General features: G+C 47.2%; 1 protein-coding gene across 1 annotated transcript in view; it reads right to left on the bottom strand.

Moving 5' to 3' along the window:
* Nucleotides 1-16,587: 16,587 nt before the first annotated feature.
* Nucleotides 16,588-20,051, bottom strand: part of LOC144101926 (prolyl 4-hydroxylase subunit alpha-2-like) — a 28,414-nt gene continuing 24,950 nt past the window's right edge. The window contains exon 2 of the mRNA XM_077635158.1: nt 16,588-17,536. Within this exon, the coding sequence (XP_077491284.1) occupies nt 17,042-17,536 (495 nt within the window). The 3' untranslated portion in view covers nt 16,588-17,041. The remainder of the gene's footprint in view (nt 17,537-20,051) is intronic.

Below are 20,051 nucleotides of genomic sequence, written 5' to 3'. Positions count from 1 at the left end.
CGGTTGGGATCAGGCTGTGGTGTTTCGGGGTGCTGGGGGTGAAACATTAGTTCCACTTGGTGTCTGCTCCGCGAATATTATTATCGGTGGACAAGTGTTCAGGGGTGAATTTACTGTGCTGTCGCGTTCTAGGCATGACGTCTTACTTGGAATCGACTTTTTGCAGTAATGCGGTGCAACGCTAGACTGCCGTACTGGAGGGATTTCATTGGACGCAACGTCGGAGCGTTCTCTGAGTCCGACGACACACTTGTCCCGGCGATGTCCGCCGCGGATTCGTGCCGGTTGTTTCATCTAAAATTTTGTGAGACGCCTTTGACGCCGTGGCAGAACCCACTGCACTCACGTGCGCTAAGAAGAGTGTCCTCTTGCACCGTTGCATAGTACCAGTGACTAGTGGCCACACTGCGCTGTGGACAGTGAACTATTCGGAAGAGCCTGCTGTGTTACCTCGTGCCATGAGACTTGCCCATTTCGAGGAAGGCTTGTCTGCTTCAGTTGCGGCGCTCAGTAACCACGCTTTTGAAGAGCCGGAGCATCCTTGTGAAGAGTCCAAAGTTCAGAAAATGATTAATAAGTCCCTTTCTACGACCGAGCACCCCATTTTGATGTAACGGCTTTCGAAGCATGTCCCTGTGTTTGATTTTTCCAGAGACAATCCAGCACCCATTCCACGTTCTCGCATTCATCATGCGATTGATACTGGCTCCGCACCTCCAATACGACAGAGGCCTTACCACGTATCACCGACCGAACGTGAGCTAATAGAACAACAAGTTCATGACATGTTAAACCGTGGAGTTGTCCAGAAATGAAATCCAGGAAATGAAATGGGCCGGTATTGATCCGCATATCAGTAAACGCGCAGATACGCGCAGATTTACGTTTATAAATCTGCGGTGGAAGTCAGCAAAAAACCACTGAAAAATTCATGTCTCAAAAGCAGGGTGATGTCTTAAGGGTACAAGTTCAGGATTTAAAATTACATTTAAAGAAAAAAGCGAATTTATAGATAACATCTTTAAGTTTATCGGATTGCTTAACTAATTATAAAGAAAAAACCAAGCAAGGTGGCAGCTGCCATTACTCCGTTTCAAAGGGGATGGTCCTATCTTCAACCCATCCATCTAGTAAACGAAGCCGCTTCAACACTGCAGGAATATGGCACAAGCTACTGCTATAAAAGGTACGTATGCTTGTTTATGGCTATTTATTTGGCTTTTACCGCATGGATATTGGTTATCCACGTCTGCAGAATAATTATTTCATTCTGCTTTCTGCGGAAAAGAAGAACAGGAGATACAGCGCACTCGAACAATCCGTAGACGCTTTGCATAGCCCAATGCATCGCCAAAGTGCCGCAGTCCCTACTTGGCGCACTTGCCGTCTTAAAGAAGTATTTGTAAGGAATAATAAGTTGGGCAGAACCTGGCTGAACCAGCGCTAGGAATGTGAAATGCTAGCACAGAGCTTTGAAATCCTCCATCCTATGAGCGAACTTACCGCAGCGCTGCAAGACTGTTCGATGGCGAACGCTGAGAACAGATATGAAACAATCTAGTTTATAAACAATTACAAATAATTAAATATCCCCGAATCGGATAGGTATTCGAAATATACTGATAAGTTACAAAACAAAGAACTAGTGCGCGAACTGCCAGTGAATCATTTATTGTCGCCCCGTAGCGTGTTACAACACGTTCACAAGTAGTATTAAAAAAAAGTCGCACACTCGTAGTTCTACCGCCACAGCAAGAAAACGACAGCTGCCGGTGGGCTATTTTCCAGCGTTCTCATTGTCACGGTTTTTCACGAGACCAGCACTACACTTGGCTGACGCGCAATCGCTGTTTACGCAGTAGGTCTGCATTATCAATTTCTGCAATGCCGAGACACGCCGCAACCACATTGTGTCTGTACTCACCTGCATATTTTTGTGACAATAAAAAGCAAAGCTAAAGCACATACAGCTCCTGTGTTTACAGCACGAACTTAATAGCGAAATAAGTCAATAGGAAACGAAGCGAGAAGCTGCTACTGTCCAGCTACGTACTAGACGTGCATCGTTCCTATTGGCTGTGCTGGAGACGTTCGGACAAGTTAAATAGAATGCACAAGTCTGAAAAGTCCCTCGAGTGGGGACAACAACTCTACGTGGTCCATTCAACATTCGTGCATTGATTTAGGGGAAGTTTAATCAGCGATAGTAACAAGCAGGGACGAAGGAAAACTCCTAATTATGTGCCTATTAGAGTCGTGCAGCTTCCTAATGAAGGAAATCAAGGAATGAGAAAGTCTGTAGCAAGCAAAAAGAAATCTGGGGACGCTTTCATTCCTTATTTAAAGGTATGACGCGACAGCGTTAATTGGTCCCGTCGGGGGTTCCTGGTGCCCATGCAGACATGGACACTGAATTCTCTTTCACGGTCACAATAATGATGCGGAAGACCACGCGGCATACATATAAAGCTCCGCCCCGTACGTGTGCGTGACGTAGCAACTTTTTCGACCAATCCGTATTTTTGGTCACGCCTCCGCCGACGACGGCGCCGGATATTTTTGCAGAACAGGAGGCCGGCGTTATTTCCGCCTGGTCGTAATAACGGAAAGCCAAGCCAAATCGTTATTCCCGCCTGGTCGTAATTACGAAAGCGTTATTTTCACCCATGGATGGATTGGCTTGGCGTCATTTGTGATTTGTGGATCGTGGTCGTGCGGGCGTTTTGCATCACTTGAAACATGCAGAAAACATCCATTCCAATTCAACATGGTGAAAATCAACATAGAAATGTGAAAGCCATCAATATAGAACTAATTTTCAAATTTCTCAGTATCATTGAATACATAACAGGAACTAAAAGGACCAAATATGGAAAGCAAAACATCTAGCCCAATACTCATTGACGCTATGGCCCATATAGGACGCAGGCAAGAATAGATGAAGGCAGTAGTTTAGGCAATCATTTTACCCAGTGTGAACTGATCACAGAAAACCCGCACATTGAGATTCCGCCTTATAAGATACACAGAGATGTTGACTGCCCTTTATGTGATGACACTTTATGCACACGGTAGCTCTGGACGCAAATAATCAAGATTTGAAATGATTCACAAGGTTACAAAAGAAAAATTTTCCATCACATTGTAGCCTTAAATATGGCCCTGCACTTGCATTGATTTTAATGATTTTCAGCGAGCACCACCTCTCAACCTTTCCGATGTGAGTGGTGCCAAACTAAGTAGCTGCTACACAATTTCTGAAAATTATGAAGGCTTTTTCTGTGTCACTGCCACCAAATGACATAATGCGATAATGTGTTGAATTTTTTCACATACATTGTTTGGTAGTCTCACGGCTGCGCTGACAGTTTGTTTTCTGGCCTGCTGTACTGCTCGCTGTGGAATACACGGCCAGAGATGCGTACTCTGCAATACTCCACAAAAGGGGCATCGATCTGCTCGGGGACCCGTTTGTAAATCAGTGTAGGGAGAGGTCCTCCTACCAATCATGGCTTGCCAAGAAGGGCGGCTGGTTTCTCCTTAGGCATGCCAAACTTGAGGAGACTTAACATGCGCTCTTGTAACTGCCTTGCATGCATTCATTGTGTGTGCCATCACCCGCGTGTCATAATTTTATGAGGCACACCCTTCAACCTGCCCACGTTTGCCTTAAAGCAGGAAGACTAATGTGCCCCTAGAGCACAATACTTTTTGAAATGTGGAGGAGCTGGTGAACATTTGGGGTAATGTCTTTCTCAGCATAGAGAAATAGGATGCCTAAAACAAACTGCCCTGGGCAGTCGGTGTTCGTGGAAATGCCACTCGCAATCTTGAAGAAGCAGAAAATTACCCTTCAATAGAAGACTGAAACGAGTGAGGTATCGCTCAGGCAATATGCCATCTAGGCATACAATACTTAAAAACATCAGCCACCGCTGCAATTCGACCGCTGTCCAACATTTTTTTTAGTTGCACTGATCGTGACAAACGTGGAACGCACTGTGGCGGCAGCATTTTGCAGCGCTTGTGTCTTTTCGTGGAGGCCTTGCACGAAATCAATGCCAGGACAGATGTCTCGGAGCGCCAGCTTTAAAAAAATTGTAGCGAGCTTCTCTGGTCAGCAGAGGTACATTTAGGAAGATCCCACCAAAAAATGCGTGCACAAGTGCCTGGCGTTTACAAAATACGCCCTGATGACTAGAGCGGCAGGTGCGCTAGCCGATGTTAGAGTACACAGTGTAAATCTTGCTTTCCGGACTGCCACTTGGGAAGACATAATGCCCTTCTTTGTTGCACCTAATGTTTTTTTTTCGCTGTCTTTCGGCAGCTTCTTCAAAAGCCTCTCATAGAGCAGCATGTGCACAGCCACACGTGAGTGTGCATGGTCCAGTATTCTGTGGAAAAATATTTCCCCCACACATCACAAAGTTCTAAGAGGGTTCTGGTGTGGGCTGGTAGGTTCATACTTTCTACGACACAGATTGACACAGCGAAACGGAACGAGGACCAGAAGAAACACGAAACACAGACGGGCGCTGACTACCAACTCTTTATTGCGTCATAAAAAAAAACACCAGCACAATTTATACCATTCACGTGGACCACGTGACACGCTGTCAGCCAGTGGAATTTGTGAAAAAACGCCTCAGACGCTGGCGATTATTAAACAGTGAAAAAGCACTCATGACACGTGCAAGGACTAACATGCAAAAGCATTACTAAACTAATGATAAACGGACCACAGATAAATGAGAATCGCGCTTGTGCCTCTGCCATTAACATCGGCGGTGCCAGGGGCAGTAACGAGTAAAAGAAACGCGACGATGACAGGTGAAATGGCGATGACAAGGGGTGTACAATCAGAGTATGAATAAAAAAGAATGAAACCTTGCTAGGCAATAGGCACAGTCAGTAGGCTAAAAGCGAGAACGCCACTCGTGACGTTTCCATCGTGGGACGCCAGAAGTGGCGTCCCACGATGGAAATCGAGCTGCGAACCTCTACCTGGGTTGCCTTCTCTTTCGTAGTGCAGCAGGGCTCGACGTGGAGTCGATCGTCACCACTTGCAACATCCATGTTCGAGAAGTCAAACACGGGGGACGATGCAATCAGTAGCAGAGAGTCGGCAATGACATCGCTAGGCAGGCAAATTTTAGTAGCACGAGCAACGGACGTACAATGCAGAACGGCAGCCTCCCGTTTTCTCAAAGCAGCACCGCCCTAGGGCTTCTTAGCAGGTGGTTGCATATACTCTGGATAGTCCAGAAGCACGCTGGAGGTCGCACCTCTTTTAAGCTTCCTAGTATTGCATCCTTCCTTGTAGTCGTCCGGCAGGAAATGCTTGCTACAAACGACCGAATAGCCTGACGTGGTATTCGGCACCCAGTCCATGCCGCTTCAATCCCAAATCGTTGTCACTAGGAGTTTCATGAAATAAAACCCCTGGCACTTTCCCCTTGGCGTCTGATTTGGATCCCGGTACACAGAAGTATGCCATACTCATGGCACACGAGAAACGATGCGTAAAGACAACGCAAACAAAACGCCAACTGATACCTTCGGTCGCCGCAGCCCGCACACCCAAACGTGCCTTGGATGGATGGATGGATGGATGGATGGATGGATGGATGGATGGATGGATGGATGGATGGATGGATGGATGGATGGATGGATGGATGGATGGGTGGGTGGGTGGGTGGATGGACGGACGGACGGACGGACGGACGGACGGACGGACGGACGGACGGATGGATGGACGGACGGACGGACGGACGGACGGATGGATGGATGGATGGATGGATGGATGGATGGATGGATGGATGGATGGATGGATGGATGGATGGACGGATGGATGGATGGACGGATGGATGGATGGATGGACGGAGGGACGGAGGGACGGACGGACGGACGAATGGATGGATGGATGGATGGATGGATGGATGGATGGATGGATGGATGGATGGATGGATGGATGGATGGATGGATGGATGGATTGGTGGGTGGGTGGATGGATGGATGGATGCTGAACCCTTTAAATCGAGCGGTGGTTCACACCACCTAGCCATGACTTGCGAAACGTTACTCTTGTCTTGATATGGCGCTGTCGCGCTATTTTTCCGTGTCGCGCTATGTTCTGCATTCACAGAAAATGTTGCCCGTAGCCCAGAAATGCAAGCCGCTTATGCTTTGTTTTAGGCTTCTAGTTTGTGCGCTCCTCCCCATGATCTGTCGTTGCCTCAGCAAGCGCACCGGCTTGGGTCAGCGCCGTTGCCGTAGAGAAAATATTCCTTTTGCCGTGACTGTGAGGCAGAGCTGCAAAACTTAGCTTAACTTAGTAAATCAATGTATTGTCGTTAAAGGAGGGCTAACAACTCTTGGAGCGGAGTCGACTACGAGCAGGCGCACTGCAGGGCGAAATGCGCGTCGATCCGGGTACGGGCGTTCGATCAGCAGTGCCGGTGCGTCTAGCTGTCGGTGCAAAATCACTCGCGGTTTGCTCACTTCAGATAAAGGCGACAGATTACGGGAGTGTTTGTTAAGCCGGAGTGCGCAGACACTGGCCCAACGAAAACACCTCTGCTGCTGCTGCACTCCGCTTATGTCGGCGTCGTTTGCTGCAGGTTCGCAACGGAGAGAACGACGGCGCTCCTCCACGCGCCGCATCGTCGTGCTTTTTTTCGCGTACACAAAACTCACTATGCATGTTTGAGACGCGGATGCTAGCAAATCGAAAAGAAGTGCGCAAGAGCAACGTTTTGATTTTGTGACGAGCCGAAACAGTCGCCAGCATGGGAAACAATGCATCTGCTCGAGTGCACTGAAGGTAGCGCCTTTATATTTGTGCTCACTATACAGCGGAAAGGCTACAAAGGAACTTTTCGCTGCTCTTGCAATACTTATATCATTTATTTTAACGTGAAAACGAACAGGTCACGGACCAGAAGGAGCAAGCATGCAGCGGTTGCATGCGCTCCGTGCTCTGGATACACACCTTGTTTCCGTGCGCGTCTCTTACGCCGCGCTGGCTGCAGAAGGGCACACAGCAGCATGCCGGCATCGCGACTGTAGGTTGAAGCAGAGAACCAATGTCAAGGAAGATGGCTAGGACATAACAAAAAAATTTCGTTTCTTGTGGCTGCGCTGGGCGCCGTACCTTTCAATGCGGCCCGAGCGCAGTCCAGCAGGTTTATGCCCAAGTAATGGCGGAGGCACCGCAGTCCGCGCGCCTCATACCAGATGGCGCTAAATTTTCTAAAGGGTCAATTGAACAGTGCCCTACTTTTGATGACAGCTGCATTCCTACTAGCTTTACTCATTACATATTTTTCATGCTCTGTCAGACGGATGGATAAATAAGGCTGAACCCTTTAAATCGGGCGGTGGTTCAAGCCACCTAGCCATGAACTGTGAAATTTTACTCTTGTCTTGATTTTAGCCACCAATCAGATAACCTTCGCTTGGTTACTTCTACCCGCTCAAAATCTACGTTCCCTTCACTGTCCTTAAACCCCAATGCTTGGGATAAATCAGCCCAGCTGCTTTCCACTTAGGGTGAAGCCCTTTACAGAAAAGTCTCTTCACACGCACGACACAACGTGTCTATCTCGTGGTACCTGACTCTATATGTTTTAGCCCGCAAAACTCCCGTCCTCGCCTCGAAAAACAAAGGGCTTCCCCTAAATTATCATATTTTTTGGCAATCTCCTGCTTATAGATCCTGTATGTTCCCACTGCCGATTTCGTCAGCATCCCTAGTTTCAACAGAGCTCTCCGTTTCTTTAACCTTTTTCTTGACCGATAATTGTTGATTTGGCCTCTTCTGCTGTCCAGATATTTGCGTGTAAATTTTCTGGTTCGCTTTCTACATTTCGTGTCAACATTTCCTATGTACAGGTATATGAAAATTTTCGTTCCCCGGGGCTGGCAGCTCCGCCCCGCGGAAGAATTCGGCAGAGGGGCGTTGCCTTCAGACGGCGCTTCAGCAGCCTTTGAGCGGGCACAGAAAAATAGAGGAGGCTATGCACGGCTACAGTGGCCTAGAAGGTACTACGGCGTCTGCGCTGTTCCAGACGTTTTCCGCGCGGATGATCTTGCTCCGCGCCCTGCTCCCGCTGAAGCTGGCAAATGTTGCGTCATTGTTGCCGGCGGTATGCAATTTTACGTCTCGTGAACGATGCGGCGGCTTGCCTGTTTCGCCACGAATTACCGGCGCACGACGGTTCGTGTAGGGTGTTGACATACTTTAATGGTTACACTTACAGCTTCATGCGGCATGCTTACAAGCACTGCTTCTTTGTAAGCAGCAGATAAATAGCTGTCGTCTACTTTCGCAGAATGTGATTACCAGTCGACTCGCCGCTTTTCTTCTGTGGAAGAGTGAGTTGAGCTCGACGCCATGCTATCCATTCTTGAGCCCCTGTCCTCCACCAAAAGCTCGTATTTATGAAAGTTTTTTAAAGAGCTGACCTAGCACATGCCGCTAATAGCGCGCTGGAAGGTTGTGGACACTTATTCTAGCATGCAGCAGGCAGCTTTTGCAGCGAAAATCACGTTCACGTCAATGATGGCGGTAAATTTTTGAAACTCCCTTTGTGTCTGCGCGATGCATGGCGTGTGTTCGCCATCAAATCAGTTCTAGTTGTGCTCTCAGATTAATTGCAGGACTTCTCCCGTGCCATATTCTTGCGCTTTTGGTTAATTTTCTTGAAATTCACTGCACAATGCTGAAACATTCCGGATAATTCGTTCATTTGAAACCTTAGATAAAAGTACCTGTGATATAAACCGATATAGAGAAAGTGATGGAGTACTTTCCTCACATTTTTTAACGGTCCAAATGTACTTCCCCACAAATTCCGCATTATCTCTACATAGCGTTAATGAAGTCATGCTAGGCCCATATACTCCATGTCGACTATGTATTTGCCATATGGATTCCAACTGTGGCATATCCTAAATATTTTAAATTAGGAAGCTCCTCAAATGAAACATTTCACTAAGAGGATACACATAGGTTTGCTGCTTCTATTGTAGGAAAATTCTTGCTCGCTCATTTTTGTAGCGCTGTCAGCGCACTGCGTCAGGGTTACGCCCACATATCGCTTGATCTTCTCAGGGAATGACAGCTGCGTATGGGCCACGACTACATGTGGGGTAGGCTTATCTGTGTTTGCGAAGGGTGTGCGCTGACTATGCCGGCAATCGGCGCTCGAACACGGCGTTATCCGTGCTCGAAGCGGACCGAATCATTCGCGCCGCAGATGCAAGTTTTAAGCTCCCGGATGCAAAGGTTCGCGTGGTGTAACTGCAAATATATATATATATATATATATATATATATATATATATATATATATATATATATATATATATATATATATATATATATATATATATATATATATATATATATATTGCTCCAGCGTCCTGGTAACCGTGGTTAGCCTGCACATTGCTGAGTATCATCATCATCATCATCATCATCATCATCAGCCTTACTACACCCACTGCAGGGCAAAGGCCTCTCCAATTAACCCTATCCTTTGCCAGCTGCATCCACCCTTTGCCTGCAAACTTCTTAATCTCATCCGCCCACCTAACCTTCTGCCGCCCCCTGCTACGCTTACTTTCTCTTGGAACCCACTCCGTTACCCTTAAAGACCAGCGGTTATCTTGCCTTCGCATTACATGCCCTGCCCAAGCCCATTTCTTTCTCTTGATTTCGACTAGGATGTCATTAACCCGTGTTTGTTCCCTCACCCACTCTGCCCGCTTCCGATCTCTTAACGTTACACCTATCATTTTTCTTTCCATGGCTCGCTGCGTTGTACTTAACTTAAGCTGAACTCTTTTCGTTAGCCTCCACGTTTCTGCCCCGTAGGTGAGTACCGGTAAGATTATGCTGTTGTACACTTTCCTCTTGAGGGACATTGGTAAACTGCCACTCATGATCTGCGAGAATTTTCTATATGCGCTCCACCCCATTCTTATCCTTCTAGTTATCTCCCTCTCATGATCCGGATCAGCTGTCACTACCTGCCCTAAGTAGACGTATTCCGTCACAATTTCTAGGCTCTCGCTGCCAATTGTGAACTGTTGTTCCCTTGCTAGGCTGTTGAACATTGCCTTGGTTTTCTGCATGTTAATTTTTAGACCCATCGATCTGCTCTGCCTGTCTAACTCATTGATCATGATTTGCAGTTCACCTTCTGAGTGACTCAGCAAGGCAATGTCATCAGCAAATCGCGGATTATTTAGGTATTCTCCATTTATTCTTATTCCCAACTGTTCCGAATTCAGGCCTCGAAATACCTCCTGTAAACATGCGGAGAACAGCATTGGCGAGATCGTGTCTCCTTGCCTGACGCCCTTCCTTATTGGAATTTTATTGCTGACTTTATGGAGGACTAGAGTAGCTGTCCTAGTTGTTATATATATCTTCCAGTATTTTGACATAAGGCTTTTCTTCCCCCTGATTACGCAATGCCTGTATGACTGCTGAGGTTTCCACTGAGTCGAATGCTTTCTCGTAATCAATGAAAGCTATATATAGAGGTTGGTTATATTCTGCGCATTTCTCTATCACCTGATTGATAGTGTGAATATGATCTATTGTGGAATATCCTTTACGAAAGCCTGCCTGATCGTTTGGTTGATTAAAGTCTAAGTTTTCCCTGACTCTATTACCGATTACCTTAGTAAATACATTGTAGGCAACGGATAGTAAACTGATCGGCCTGTAATTTTTCAAGTCTTTGGCGTCTCCCTTCTCAAGAATTAAGATAATGTTTGCATTCTTCCAAGCTTCTGGCACAGTCGAGGTCACAAGGCATTGCGTATACAGGGTGGCTAGTTTCTCTAGCACGATGTCCCCTCCATCCTTCAACAGATCTGCTGTTACCTGATCCTCCCCAGCTGCTTTTCCCCTTTTCATTGATTCTAATGCTTTCTTTACTTCATCTTTCGTTACTGGCGGGATGACGCATTGCTGTGCACTGCTGTCTTTCTCATTAACGCTCTGATTACATTGGCTGATCATAGAAGGTTGTGGCCGAGTACTACACCAGGGTGGCCAAATCCTGCTCTGGTGAGAGAGTGCGTTGTCGGTTCTGGTCACCGAGATCAGGCCGCACTCCGCATTGCTGAGTATACGGCGGCGGCGATAGCGGAGGGCTCCTGCTTCAGAGTTTATTCCGTAAGCAGCTTCTAGAAGTTACAACACGTGACCGTAACAAAGTTTTATTTGAAAGTGGAAGCCGCTGCTGCTCAGCGGACCGTTCGGAAATTTAAATTGCCATGTACCCGTCAGGTACTGTGCTTTTTTATTGCCTTTCGAAAAAGAGGATGAAAACACGAACTAGCTGTCAGCACCTTACTTGGGGTTATGCGCAGCGCAGCGGCGAATAAATTATGGCTGAAGCGTAAATTAACAGTGCGGTATACTCATTGATAATTTATGCCGGCTGGATAAAAAGAGGAAACCGCATTTATTTTCGGCAGTCAGCCAGGAGCCTCGTTAACGTCACTGCAGCAGATACGCAGGCAAGCGCTCTGTGGCGGGCGACTGTGCCCTTAAAAGGAAGTGAACCAGATGGCGGTAATAAGAACACGCGCTCTTGGTACTGGCTGGGAATTACAACGAACGCCGTTTTGGACCGCCATCTGTTAGGTCGTGACCGGCAAATTTGCACAGAGCGTTCTGACATCATCACAGAAGCCGTGGCGTGCGACCTAGATCCCTTTTAATGGCCTGGACGTATCTCGTCGCCTTTGAGCCCAGCAAAAATGATGAGGCGTTCTGTTGGTCGACGATAAAAATAATTAAACAAAGTAATTTCAACCAGGCATTGCGGTTCGATGATACAGCAGGATTCATGTATGTTTCGTCGTTGGATGAGTATTGAAAGGAAGCTATAAAAAGAGCTCCCGCGTACTTTGCATTGTATTCGGTGAAAATGCCGGCTCGGGTGCCTCTTGAGGAGAGGAGACTCATCGTACGCCTTTACATAAGAGTAAGCCAACAGGAAATTTGTAGGCGGACTGATGGAACAAGAAGGCGATAAGCCGCCTAGTCAAGTTTACCGGGATGGGGCCAGATTCGGGGACGCGCACTGATTAGAGCGACAAAGGCTGACAAAAGAGCAGCAGGATCAGCTGATAATCGCAGCAGCCGTTGCCGATCCTTTTCTAACAGCAAGAACCATCCAAATGGCGCGCTGCACGTCTCATTCAAAACGATAGAAAGAAGGCTACAAGAGGCCGGTCTCTAAAACCGCATCGCTGCCCAGAAGATTCACCTTACGGAAGGGCAGAGGAGGACACGACTGGAATTTGCACTGCAAGTTGCTGGATGGACCGTAGAAAGCTTGTGAAGACCTGCCCTGAGTCCCCTTTGTAGGCTTTCGCGCGATGCACCCTGCAGCAACAGCATCTCCTCAAGGGAGGAGCGCATTCCCTGTTTAGTTACCGTAACAGGGTAGGGCGCCACAGAGACTGCTTGCACGCGCGCGTGGGACGTAGCTTACAGCATCACTCTCTTCGGCTGAGGTCGTCGGTGCGAGCGGATGTGTCGCTCGTGGCTCCGCTCTTCGCCAGGGGGCCAGGAAGTCGCGGGGAGACTTGCTCCTGTATCTCGTCCCGTCCGGCCTCGGAGTCATTGTTGCATATTAATAAATTTCTTGTTTGTGTCAGCCAGTGCGTCCTTCCTTTGTTCCCTCAGAGCAAGGCCCGCCGTGGTCGACGTGCGCTCGGTAGCGTTCGCGATCACAGGGCGGGGCCCGGCGGTTTTGTACTCTGTAAGCCGCGGTTAAGCAGGGCGAACGTATTTATCTTCCCAATTATATACCCCACAAGCTGGAAGGAAGTAGTACTTACGAAAGAATCAGCATTCTCCACACGTTGGAACCAACAGCAACGTCTGGCGTCCTTTCCATTTCAGGTATGTAACTATGCGGTCTTTTTATAATTTAAAGCTAACCTGTGGCAATGGGCAGCGGTAAAATGAAGAATTTTTTATGAGAGATTAATATATGGCACACCAAAAAGAATGCCGTGATGTTCTGCAGCAGATGCCACACATTCTCCTTAAGCCCTTTACATTCGCATGCCGCCATGAACATTATCTTACTCGACTGCAAGCACTCAAGACTAAAAACCGGATTCTGCATAGGTTTTTTGCTGTTTACTTTTATAAGCACCTATAAGAAAACAAATCTGCAAGGATTCCTCTGTGTAAGCACGCTTTGCTTGCTCAACGTAAAAATATCCTGCTCGCTTGTTTTTTCTGTATTCCTGTAGATGCCTCGAAGGCTACACAAGAAGCCTTTTTGCCAGCGGGTCCTGCTGAGTGAATGTGTGGGGCGCTATAAGCAAAGACGGCCTGGGCCTGCTTGTCCGCATAGAGGGCTGCCTCACGGATGCGCGTTGCTGCAGCATCCTGGAGCACACACTGCTTCTTTGCGTGCCGGAAGGGCCTTTCACAGACGGTCTGTACTTGCTACAGTGCTACCGGAGCCCTGTCGTGCTGTAGCAAGTCCGTCCGTCCGACCATCCATCCATCCATCCGTCTGTTGATCGATCGATCGATGAAACCGGCTACGGAAGTGGGTGCGATTCCTGGGAGCTAGTTTTCTAACTGTCCTTATCTTTTTCTTGGATTCAACATCCCAAAGCGACTCAGGCTATGAGAGACGCCGTAGTGAAGGGCTCCGGAAATTTCGACCACCTGGGGTTCTTTACCGTGCACTGGCATCGCACAGTACACGGGCCTCTAGAATTTCGTCTCCATCGAAATTCAATCGTTGCGGCCGGGATCGAACCCGCGTCTTTCGGGCCAGCAGCCGAGCGCCATAACCACTCAGCCACCGCGGCGGCTGTGTCCTTATCTAAAAACGATGGCGCAAAGGCAATGGCTTCTGTACAGTGGCGTGATGCAGCGCCACTCGCTAAGATCAAAGAGCGCATCGAGCGGAAGCGAGCGATCAGATAAACTGCACACAAGACAGGACGCGCATGCGCAAGCTGACCTCTCGATACCAGGTGGCCCGTAAACAAGATGGCGCTGTTCCGCGTTTTCAATCCGGAGGCGCGGTCTATTTTAGTCTGTGCACGACAGTACGAGGCTTGAGCTTTAAGTGAATTTGCATGTGAAAAACCAGCCCATTTTTCAGGCTCATATTTTGAGCATGAAATGTTTGATAACAGCTTCACCTCTAGAGTGGCATTATACTTTCAAAAGTGCAAGCCAACCAAATTATGACGCACAAGACGTCAACCCGTGTTGTTAACTCAGGTGCAAATCTTCAACTCGAAATTCAATTGGGAGTAACTGGTTTGAACTGGGAGTAACCGGTACCGGTTGGAAACCAGTTGGAGACCAACCGGTACCAGATGGAAGCCAACTGGTTCCACTTGGAAACCCAGATGGAGCCCAACTGGTCCCAGTTGGGGACCAAGTGGGAGGCCACCAACTGGGAAACATCAATTCCCAGTTGAGAGCCAAGCAGTAGGAACTGGGGACCCACTGGGAAGTAAGTGGTTCCATTTGTGGGTCAAGTGGGAAGCAAAAATTCCCAATTTAGGGCCAACTGGGTAGAACTGGTCGTGGGTTAAAACCAAATGGTAAGTTTTTTACTGCTTGGAGGGATGTCGAGAAGGAAATAAATGCTGCTGCGGCTCAGCACATTGAGTCATTAGGCGCAGAAGTGAACGTAATGCGAAATTAGATGGAAGCTGGCTTATTGGCGAGCATCATTCCGATTGCACTGTGTGCACTGCATGTGAAAACGCCCGTAGGCGCTCTCCTGGCGAATAACACCACTTCCCTCAAAACATGTGTCGACACGCATATGCTGCGAAAATATCGTGTGCACGCATTACTGCTTAATTTTTTGTTTTATTAAGCCTGTTATCTTTCTGTCTCAACCCGTTGTGACATAGCCGTTTCGGACATGGTGACATTATATTTATTTTTTATAATTGCCGAACCATCCCAAAACGAACTTCCAAGATCGTGACTTCCGCGACATGCCGTGTCTTCAGCCATCAGCAGACCGGGTGCGGGTGTATTCTCTGCGCCGCCATCGCGTTGACGTTCGTAACGTATTTTGTCAATAATAGCACAAACTATGCATGAGAATTACAGCTATGAGAAAAGTAATTTGCTACAATTTAAAAATTATTAACTTATTTTTTATGCTAGTGAAGCCAGAGTAGTAAGTAAAAAAAGTTGCCGAAACAAGCGTCAGTTTCGCACACGCCGTCCGTGCTAGGGTAGCCATTGCGGCAATAGTCGCGCGGATGGCGTGTGCAATTGCTCATCGTTTTCCGCGGGAACGTTGTGTTTGAAGAACCTCGACATAGAATTAATTTTTCGCATACTATTGTTGGCGAGATTGTTCAGCAGTTCTTTCCTTGATGGTGCTGAAGGAAGAGAGTGCTTGCTTTGACTACTCGGCAAAGTGTACCCGTCAATACCAATTAAGACTACAAGCCGTTTTCACCGGATGGAATCATGCCCTTTCCAGGTGCGCACTCAGTTCACTCATTTAAGTGTATTTTATGCTATTTTTGCGCTCGTAATGAAAAAATTCTAGCGCATTTAATGGCGCGTTATATTTTTACGCTCACTCGTTTGGCTGTTTTTCCAACCTCGCTGTTCATTGAAACAAAGGCTGGTGATGTATGCAACTGATCTCTACTATACGAGAAGTGGGCATGCGTTCGGATCGTGTGCGAAGTGCATGTGGAAGCGAACTCCGCTCAGCACGATTGCGTCTTAATGCTGCAAAGAGCACCCTTGGACGCCTCATAGACTTGCGTGGGTAAATAGCGTAAATTTTATTTGTACTTGCTGTGTGCGATTCTCATGTTTTTCACCTATAAAAATGAACTATCATGTTTTGCAGCAACGCCGACCTATGAGGCTCGGCCAAAGAGTATTAATGCCCCCGCAGCTGTCTTAAAACATGACGAACGGGCTCAGCGAGAAGATTCAAGATTCAGTGAAGGTGCAATGGGCAATAAACACTGACGCACTCAAAGCTTATCTTCAGTGTTTTGATCTCCCGTGACGGCCATGTACAATCGCTTACTCAAATGTATTTGAGCTAGCTAGAGTGCTTGGACGTCCCGACGCTCCCGTGAAGACGTCTGTGAATGGGCTGCATTAGGCCCCCGCCGCATCTGGGATTGCAACGTGTTCCAGTTGCATCTGGGATTGCAACTGGTTCCAGATGCAACTGGTCCCAGATGCAACTGGTCCCAGTTGCAACTGGAAATCTGTTCCTTAAACCAGGTGGACTGGGACCAGTTGGAAACCACTTAGAAATTTTCACCTGGGAAAGAGACGGCCCAGACAATGTGGACTCTGTCGGGCCTCGCTATGCGGAGTGTGAAGGGCGGTATTGCACCACGGAAGAGTGGCACGGCCGAAGTAGCCAAACCAAGGCTCACTCCAGAGAAAGTAGAAGTTGCTGCAGAAGACCCATTTATAGATGCAGCTCGCGTGCACCCTTGACATTGTGCAATTTTATTTTCAGCAGCTCTTTTGCAATGGGGGAAGTTAACAATAGTGAAAGAAGTGCTGGGATGAAGAACCTGAATAATACGCTGTGTGAAAACATTCACGACTCGATAAAAAGAGAGCGACGGTACCAGTTTACACAGTAAGGAATGCTTTAACTGCATCGTGAAATAAACACCCGTGGATGCAAATACTCTGTCCGTTATTTCATACGAACAGCATTTTTTTCTGCGGATCTGACCAGTTGAAACTGTGATGCAACTGTAAGCACTGGTGCGACAAGCTATGGACATCTCGAAGCTGGGCATGCGCTGTTTGGACGACGCCAGATCCTTCGGCAAGCATCGTCAGCGTCTCCGACTCCAACACTTCTGCTGTGCAACTCTCAGTGTGTCGCGCCGAATTTCATTTCAACAGCCAAAGTAGGGAGAAGAAAAAGGAAGCTTTATGGAATATCCAAGATTAAAAATATTCCCTCAGCCGTTCAAAATTATTGTTTGCTCCAACCCATGGCTGTGCTCAGCCGGGCGTGTTGTAGCGGACGATCACGTTGGTCCTCTCTCGGATCCACTTGGTCGTGATCCACTTGGAGCCAGACAGTACGGGACACCCCACGTGCTCCGTGCGCTCGTCTACCCTCCTCTTCTGGTGCCAGAAAGAGAAGTGTATGGGGGCTTCGCTTCCATCGTACGGTTCCATGTCGTACCAGAAGAGGGCATCACCGACACGCGGCTTCACGCCGATACCCAGATGAGTGAAGGCGGTGGCGCCACCTGCTTCCACGTCGGTGAGGTATGCGATAACGGTGGCCAACCGCGCTCCGTCGTTGACGTTGGTCTTGTCGGCAGCTTGTTCGAAGCTTTGAGCGTCCGTGTGCGGCGTGTAGTGACCTCCGAGGCCGTAGTTGGACACCTGGTATGCCTCGGCCGACTCCAGCGATAGACTCGTCGCTGTGGTTATGCGTCGAGTCAGGCGCTGAAGCAGGGGGTGTTGGACGTCCCAAAGCCATGATACCTGCATATTGGGAAATTAGTCGAACGTCGTTATAACGTATAACGAAGCGGGATACGAGGAAGTAACCAAAATTTCCATTTCAATCAAAACGAAAATTACTGTATGAGAAATCTCGTTTTAATAAAGCGAAAATTTTCTCGCTGTGGAAATAGCAAACTTGTTTAACTTGAGAACGATAATTAATAGTGACTCACACCGATTAAGTCGGTCTCTGACAGCCAGCGGTACAGGTGATAATTAAAGCAGTAACTCCTGCACCGAGGAGGTTTCTCTTGAGCTTTTTTTCTTTCTGCCCACCTCTTAACTACACCAGCCGGAATAGAGAAGAGGACGCTGCCATGGCACCGACTCCGATGTGCGGCACCATGGCGGATATTTTTCACAATAAATTACAAGATATAACGAAACGATACAGCGCGCACAAGATGGAACGAAAACAATACTGGATCTTATATTTCTCAGCGATAATTTTCCGCTGGGTCAGTCACAGGTTGACATCATCAAAGGAATGTCTGGCCATGATATTCCCATTAGCGTACTACCCCTGAAAATCATTATCACGCCTCGATCAGGATTAGCAACCATGCGTTAAGTTTGACAAAGTTGACGATGCTAGCATACTTACCTATCTCGAACATGAATTTCACTCCTTTTTTCCACGCTTTCATGCAACACATATACAGATATTAACGCTCTCTGGCTTACGTTTAAGAACACTGTAGGTCACTGTACATATCATTTTGTACTTGTGTTGGCAAAACGCCCTCGAACGAAAAATCCTTGGATTACACGTGAGGTCATTCATGCAAAATTACGAGCTAAACTGCTCAGGCAGAACATGAAATCCAAAGGAGTAACCGCACTTGAAAGAAGACTGGTATATGCTACTTCTTCACAGTTTAAGCAAAAGAGGCCAAACAACGCTACTTTCAGGTTACGTTTCCTAAATTTCTCACGAATAATCTGCGACTGTTCTGGAAACATCTTAGCGCCAACAAAAATAATACTTCTCATTTGCCAGTTGAAGAAAATATTAAAGGAGTATAGGCACTTAGCTTTTTGGTGGGTGTTTTCTTGTAATGATGCGGAAGCCGTTATTATACATGCCTTACCAGCTGGTATTCTCTTACGAGCGCTAAATAATACAAAATCGCATTTCTTTCTCATGCTTTCTCGGTTTCGGTTTCAATAGCCGAATGAAGACTGTGACGTCAACGTGTGCTTACAGGTCACGTTAGACATAAAAAAAACTGCAGTATAGTCGCTGCTTCCACATTGGTTGTCATCCCGGCTGCTCAGGAAGCCTAGCTTCAACACTGCTGTAAATTAAAACAATAAAACAGCGATTTTATGGACGTCTTTCCATGCCTCATGTGACACAAAAGCACTCTTTGACGTCACAGCCATCGTTCGGCTGTGGAAACCGAAACAGCATGACAGAAAATATTCGATTGTAAATTATTTAGCGGTCGTAGGCGAATATCACATGGTGATTCATGCGTAGCTATGTCCTCCGCATCACTGAAGAAAAAAACATGCCACCAAAATTAGATGTCTATAGTCCTTTAAAAAAGCAAACGCTTATAATGATTACTTTCGTTCAGTTTTCACTGTCGAGCCGCCGCGGTGGCTGAGTGGTTATGGCGCTCGGTTGCTGGCCCAAAAGACGCAGGTTCGATCCCGGCCGCGGCGGTCGAATTTCGATGGAGGCAAAATTCTAGAGTCCCGTATACTGTGCGATGTCAGTGCACGTTAAAGAACCACAGGTGGTCGAAATTTCTGGAGCTCTTCAGTACGGCGTCCCTCGTAGCCTGATTCGCTATGGGACGTTAAACCCACATAAACCATAAACCAGTTTTCACTGTAGATAACGGGGTTATACGCAGAACAGAATTATGCAATGGTTCGGAAATTGATCCCCTTAATATTACAGAGTAGAAGAGCAAGTGGCCCAGATGAAATTCCAAATGCCTTTTTAAGACGATATGCCGAACCCTGAAAGAGGTACCTAGGTCCAATCTATTGTAAATCCCTTGCAACTTCCAGATTACGAGAGGACTGCAAAATCCCCAATTTATTACCGATCCATAAAGCAGGCAATAATTCTTACTTTTCGAATTTCAGGCCGATATCACTCACTAGTGGCACATGTTGACTACAAGAGCACATAATTTCAAAGCGCGTACTAGAGCACACTAACTTATTATCACCTCATGAGCATGGATTTCGCCGCGGGTTATCAACAGTTACTCAATGCACAGAAGTTGTGCATGGCCTGGCTTTAAGTACTGACAAGAATAGCCAATCTGACATCATATTACTCGACTTCGCTAAAACCTTCGACTGCGTATACCATTCCAAACTAATCGCAAACATACGGGGTTTCATCGGTGATGGGGAACTTTTGGCTTGGATTGAGGATTTCTTGCGGCAATGTTCCGGATTCATTTTGTATCATAACATTCAATCTGAAACGGTACCAGCCACATCCGAAGTTGCTCAAGGCTCTGTCCTT

This window comes from Amblyomma americanum, chromosome 8 (genome assembly GCF_052857255.1).
Source record: "Amblyomma americanum isolate KBUSLIRL-KWMA chromosome 8, ASM5285725v1, whole genome shotgun sequence".
NCBI classification, from domain to species: Eukaryota; Metazoa; Arthropoda; class Arachnida; order Ixodida; family Ixodidae; genus Amblyomma; species Amblyomma americanum.
This window is presented reverse-complemented; position numbering and strand designations above follow the sequence as displayed.